Raw genomic sequence first — 6,596 nt, 5'->3', positions numbered from 1 at the left:
ACTAACTAACTAACTAACTAACTAACTAACTAACTAACTAACTAACTAACTAACTAACTCCTTAATAAAAGGAAAAAGATGAAATTTTGGTCCACGTTAATGTTGATTGCTGTTATTTATTTAGCATTTAGTCAGGTCAGGCATTGTGTAGGCTTTTGTTTATACTACGTCACATAATCTGAGCTGTCATGATGAGGTTTATGAGGTAAGCACTATTATCACAACTTTACGAGAGAGGAAGTGCTGGTCAGAGATCACATTCTGTCTCAGTTATCCAGCAGGTGAGTGGCAGAGGCAGAGTTTGAGGCGAGGGAGGCAGCACACCTTGTTTTTGAGATAGGTTTCACTTCCTGAAGCCAGGGCTCAGCCTTCAGCAGGCACAGGGGTCCTCCTCTCTCCCAGGTCCTGAGCAGTACATACTGTTTTCACATGGGTATGAGCTAGCAGGCTCCAGGAATCTTCCTCTACTGTGTCATGTGCTCTGCCCTCCCCCATGTGCTAGGGTTATGTACATGCATGACCACACCCTCCTGCTTGATTTTGAGAGACTCCAGGAGAGGCAGGCAGATAGCTGTGAGTTCAAGCAGCCTGGCTGGTCTGTATATTGAATTCCCTGCCAGCCAGGACTATGTAAAACAAGACAAAACGGAGGAGGGAGGTGCTGAGTTCCAATGCTGCTGGAAAGTATGGGCTAAAGCGATCCTCCTACCTCAGCAACAGGAAGGGAGTGTTCTTTCTTTTCTTTTTCTGTGCTGTTGGTAATTGAAGCCCTCACCACCAGAGCAGGCACTTCTAGCTCAGCAGGATGTGGAGCCCAGAATATCTGGAAAGGTGCTCTAGAGGGTCCAGGGTGTTGTTCAGTGGCAAACTGCCCTGTGTTTCTCGTTTACGGCCCTGGGTGCTTTCCCTAGCGGGTGTGTGTTGTAGCGGATAGTCTGTACAGACGGTGGTACCAGTCTGACAAGAGTGCTCCCTGTGCAATCAACCACCCAAGGCTTGGCAACTACTCCTCTTCACCTCCCTTTGGCTCAAAACCCCCATGTCCTGCCGGGCACTGGCAGTCTCAGAAATACTTCTCACACCTCCCCCACTCCACCCCCGCTTCCTCTTCTCTCTGCTTTCCTGTGGGACCCTGCGGGCCTCTCCTCAAACCGTGGCTGATGCACTTCTCTGCCCTGTTGGCTGGCCTCAACTGGACTTTTCTCCTCCGCCTCTTCCTCCTCCTTTTCCTTCTCTTCTTCACTTTATTTATTATGTATGCATTATTCTGCCTGCATGTATGCCTGCACCCCAGAAGAGGGCACCAGATCTCATTATAGGTGGTGGTGAGCCGTTGTTGGGAATTGAACTCAGGACCTTTGGAAGAGCAGCCAGTGCTCTTAACCTTTGAGCCATGTCTCCAACCCCTGGGCTTCTCCCTTCCATTTGCTCCTGTTTGTCGGCAATGGATCAAAGAGAATCTGAAGCTCTCCCTACGTGTACATGTGTGCGTGTGCGTGAACATGCGTGTTACCCTGCTCCATTACTCTCTGCTATATTCCTTTGAGACTAGGTTTCTCACCAAACCTGGAGCCAGAATGGCAGCCTGTAAGACCTAATTATCCTGTCTCGTTCTCTCAGAGCCGGGTGGTCAGGGTGTACAGCCGTGACTGGCTTTTTCCATGGGTGCTTGGTGTCTGAACTCAAGAGCTTATGAAGAGACAGCAAACACTCTGACCCACTGAGCCCACACATTCACAGCTCCCACCTCGAGATGATCTTATCTAGCCCAAGCCAAAGACAGCCTTGAACTTCTCTGATTCTTTTGCCTCTGCCTCTGGAATTACATGTGTGGTCACACCTAGCACTTTTGTTTTGAGCCAGATCTCACTATATAGCCCAGGCTGGCCTGGGACTATATCTGTCTGTGATGCATGCCGCTGTTATCACTTCCTGTATACTAGTTTCCACCCCTGACTTTCCCGGACCTCACCCAGCATCTCCACCTTCTGCCCTTTCCCTGTCAATAGGGGGCTGTGTCCCTGTCTCTGCCAGAATGGCTCAGCTCCATCCCAACACCTGCCCTTGTAATTTTGGTTACAATCTGACCCTTGTAATGTACTCACTCCATGGGTGGCTAGTGTGTAACTCTACTCTTTCTGATGGCATCGATGTGTTTCTTTTCCTCAGCTGGAGAGAGAGCTTCCTGAAAACACGTACAGTTCATTCAGAAAATATCTGTCATATGTCTTCCAGCTGCCAGGCCCTTGGCTGAGTTACAAGTGGCACAGGGCAGCATGGCCCTTGCCCTCTGTTTGCTCAGCTCTTCCCTAACACTGTATCTTTTATATTGCCGGGAGAGACCTGTGCATGTCTTAAGGTCCTTTCACCTCTGCTTGAGGAGGGACCAAAGTGGGCAGGGATTTGATGGCTGTATTCCCTGGAGCCCAGCTTGGCTCCCACCAGGCAATAGGCCTGGCTTTGCTGTGAAGGGAAAAGGCTCCAGACTGCAGCTAGAGGCACAGCCAGCTGTCCATAGATGTGACCCTGCATTACCTCTTGTACTGGAATAAGATAACAACAGCTGTAGCATCCAGAACAGGAGAGCAGAGCTGGTGGAAGAGTGCTTACCTAAGCACGAATGAAGCCCTGGGCTTTGGTCGCTACCACCACATAAACTGGGCATGGTAGAGCACACCTGTAACACTGCGAAATGAGGTTAATGAGGTCAGAAGTACAAGGTCATTTTGGGCTGTATAGTATGTCAGAGGCCAACCAGGGCTATACAAGACCCTGTTCAAGAGAAAAAGAGAGAGAGAGAGAGAGAGAGAGAAGAAAAGGTAAAGGAGGAGGGTGCTGGGTGCATGGTTCATGTCACTGAAGCATGAACACTGAGGTCGCTTGTCCAGCCCCCATGTGAAAAGCTGGGCATCGCTGCACATGCCTGTAACCTTAGTGCCTGGGGCATGGGCAAAGAGACAGGAGAATTGGTGGGGCTTTCTGGCCACTCTTCCAGGTTCCGTGAGAGATCAACTCTCAAGGGAGTAAGATGGCGACAGAGCAGGGCACCTGGCATCCTCCTCTGGCCTTTGGCAGGTGGACTAGTGCATGTATGTGTACACCACACCTCACACACACACACACAGATGCCGGTGAGGTGACTCAGCAGGCTTCCACACAAGCCTGCCGACCTGAGTTCAGTCCCCAGAATCCATTGTAAAAGTGGAAGGAAAGAACTGACTCTTCTAACCTTCACATCTGTGACCCCCTACAATAGTAAAGGACAAAAATATCCCCAGCATCCCACCAACCCCGAGGAGTGATTCTCATTTTGAAATCTTTGTCCACTCCTAAGCCTGTGCTTTGGAGTGCTGGGATGTGGGGAAGATCAAACAATGGAGCCTTGTCCAACGATACAGGATGACAAGTGAGTCAGGAATGGGAGGACACATGCGTTCCCTGTTCTCTGCTGCCCTGTGTCCCAGCATCCGAGCACCTTCTGCCTCCTTGGTTTGCCTGCCCTACACTTAAAACAGGCTGTTTTTCAAGCTCTTGGGTAAATATTGACCTGTTTGGGTTTCAGATGCCTGTCCCTCGAAACTCCAGCTGGCCTAGACAAGCAAACCAGGAGAGCTTCTCTTGAGACTGAGAGTCCCATTTGGGTAGGAAGGCAAGCAACTGGCCCTTTACTGGGTCCTTGCAGCGATCAACATTGTGCTGGCCTCCCAGGCTCATGGGGATGGTGCTGACCCACCCCCGGAGCTTGTGATCTAGAGGCAGAGAGAGGACTCATACACTGAGAATGCTCTGAGACTGTGTGCAAGGCAGCTGCCTGTGATCCTGTGTGAGGAGTCCTGCCTGAGTAGGAGGTAATCCTCTGTGACTACCAAGTCTCTTCCAACAAAAATGCTCTGGTTTTAAGTGGAATTCTGTCAAGTGCCAAAATGTCTGCTGTAAACAATGGGAGATATGGGCTGGCAGGAAAGGGAGGGTGGTGGTGACTCTCTCTGTGAGAAGGAGATAGAATAGGGATGGGCTGGGAAGGCCTAGGCTGAAGGAAGGGAGTTGCTGTGGTTTGTTAATCCTCTGGCATTCATCTTCCTGAATAGACCTGACCTGCTCATGGTTTCAACACAGGGCATCCAGAGACAGCAGGGCCTTTGCCCACACCCCCTTTTCCTCTACCCATCTCCCTCTCTTTCCCTTTCACTTCCCCTGGACTGAAACTCATGTCCTTCTCCTCCCAGTCTGCCGAAACAAACTGTCTTTCTTGGTTAGGTGAAGCCATGCAGCCCAGGTTTAGAAGCCAAAAATTGCCACTTGGATCCCATCAAAGACTTTGGATCCCAGGGAAGCCTTGGCTGACTGGCAGGCTAGAAGCCAAAGGCCAGAGGGTCTGAGGTTCCCAGGAGGAGAGGAATTAGGTGGTCACTGAGGTGGAGAGCAGGTTAGCTCAGAGGCAGAACTGGCCTGACAGGTCAGAGGTCCAAAGAGAGGGGTAAGCTGCTCCCTTTTCAAGGATTTCTAGGCAGAGTCACTGATGTGATCTGGTCTCCAGTCAGCTCGCTGGCCCTCTGGAATGGACTGTTTTCCTGCCTGGCTGCATGGTCTTTGCTAATTCCTGGGGCCAGTGGGAAGCCACAGGGCAGGTGAACATTGGATAGATGCCATCTTGGAGCAGGTGAGCAAAGTGTCTGTTTTGTGAGAAGGTGGGGACCTGGCAAGCTCCCCATTTGGGGTAACATAAAAGAAGCTGAGATGCTGAAACTCAGGGCAGATGGATAAGGGTAGGAACTTATGAGCCTGGAGCCCTTTAACCTGGATATCTCATGCCTCTACACACAAACGACGCTATTACTCATCCTCAAGACATTGTAAGGGATGGGGGAGTTTAGGTCTTTTTGTGGCAGAGGAAGGCTGGGGTGAGGAACTCTTGTAGTCTTGACCTTGGGCTTGGTGCTCAGGCAGGGAAAGAATTGGAGCGATGTCAGCGACAGGTGGACCAAGTGACGGAAATCATGCTCAACAATTTCGACAAGGCCCTGGAGCGTGAAGGCAAGCTGGCAGAGCTGCAGGAGCGCTCCGACCAGCTCCTGGACATGGTGTGTGGTCACTGGGAGTGGGGGAGGGACAGGGATGGGGAGGTGAGGCCCTAGATGGGGTCCATGGCTTACTTGCTTACCAGTGTGGGACTTCTGGTTTCCTACAAGTAGGTTTCACAAAAGATACCCTTGGGTTGGGGCTAAGGCTTGGCTGGTAGAGTGCTTACTTAGTATACACAGCCAGGCTCACTCCCCACCATGGCATGAAACACAAGTGCTGGCACACCTGTGATCCCAGCACTCAGAAGGATCAGAAGCTCATTCTCAGCTACACAGGAAGTCCAAGACTTGAGCTATATGAGACCCTACCTTACAAACAAAAATAAACAAATACATAGACCAAAAGAAGTCTTTGGAACTGGGCACATTCCAAGAGGTCATGGGCTGGTATTGCTAAGTGGGTGTGAGGTGGCAGGGTAGAGGGTCAAGTGTCACAGCAGTGACTGAGATCAGGAGCCAGGCTGCAAGGGTGGCAGAGCACAGTGACTGGGGAGGCAGCAGGCAGGATGCAAAGGATGCAGGAGGTCGTTCTTGCTAGCATGGGGATGGAGAGCTGGCTTTGAAGCCCTGTGGGAACCATTAACTCTGTGTATGTGTGTCCCTGGCTATCCAGAGTTCGGCCTTCAGCAGGACAAGCAGGGCTCTAGCCCAGAAGAAGCGCTGTGAGAATATCCGGTGCCGGATCTACCTGGGGCTAGCAGTGGCTGGCGGCCTGCTCATCATCCTGATTGTGCTGCTGGTCGTCTTCCTTCCGAGTGACGGGGACAGTAGTAATCCATAGGATGCAAGCACTGCCTGAAGGACTGGGGACTGACCCAGCCTGGCCTGGAGCAGAGGATGAATGGCTCCTCTGCCCTGTTCTGGACTCCAGAGAATCCTGCTGTTTGCTTTCAGCTAGGCCACCCCAGTGAGTGCCGAAGGACATCCTGGAAATGTTCACCTCTGCTCTCCCATCACGCCATAGACTGGCCCTTCAGGGCAGCCTGCTGCACTGGCCCTGCGAGGCCACAGCACTTGAACTCAGTAAAAGCTGCTGTTTGGTTAAAAGCTCTCGCTCTCTCTCCCTCTCTCTCTCTGTCCCTCCTGCCTTCCCTTCCTGGCCTGCCTCTTGCACACACATATACCACACAGGCAGATGTACACGTACAAACACAACCCAAACCCAGAAACATCACATACACAGAGACACCAGACACAGGAACACTCTATAGGCATACACGTACACACACACACCACAGATACACATACACACACCCTGCAGATACAGAAACACACACTACATACCACACACACATACGTAAATGTATTTTTTTAAAGGCAAGAAAACTTGTCGCCCAAAGACTGTATTCCAGGAGATGGCCTCTTCCCTTCCTTTTCCCACCTGATCCTGTCCTACACAGACAGACCTTACGGAATGTGGAACAAGGACATAGCAGCACACAAACCAGACCTTTGTGCCTACTCCCATGAAAATGAAATCTATTATTTTGATATTTTGAGGGTTCTCAGAGGAAT

General features: G+C 51.0%; 1 protein-coding gene across 1 annotated transcript in view; it reads left to right on the top strand.

Annotated features, from left to right (window-relative positions):
- Window positions 1–6,128, top strand: part of Vamp5 (vesicle associated membrane protein 5) — a 9,272-nt gene extending 3,144 nt beyond the window's left edge. Inside the window, exons 2-3 of the mRNA XM_055596496.1 lie at window positions 4,944–5,081; window positions 5,695–6,128. Coding sequence (XP_055452471.1) covers window positions 4,944–5,081; window positions 5,695–5,862 — 306 coding nt within the window. The 3' untranslated portion in view covers window positions 5,863–6,128. The remainder of the gene's footprint in view (window positions 1–4,943; window positions 5,082–5,694) is intronic.
- Window positions 6,129–6,596: the final 468 nt, after the last annotated feature.

This window comes from Psammomys obesus, unplaced genomic scaffold (assembly GCF_907164565.1).
Source record: "Psammomys obesus unplaced genomic scaffold, mPsaObe1.curated_primary_1811, whole genome shotgun sequence".
Lineage (NCBI taxonomy): Eukaryota > Metazoa > Chordata > Mammalia > Rodentia > Muridae > Psammomys > Psammomys obesus.
This window is presented reverse-complemented; position numbering and strand designations above follow the sequence as displayed.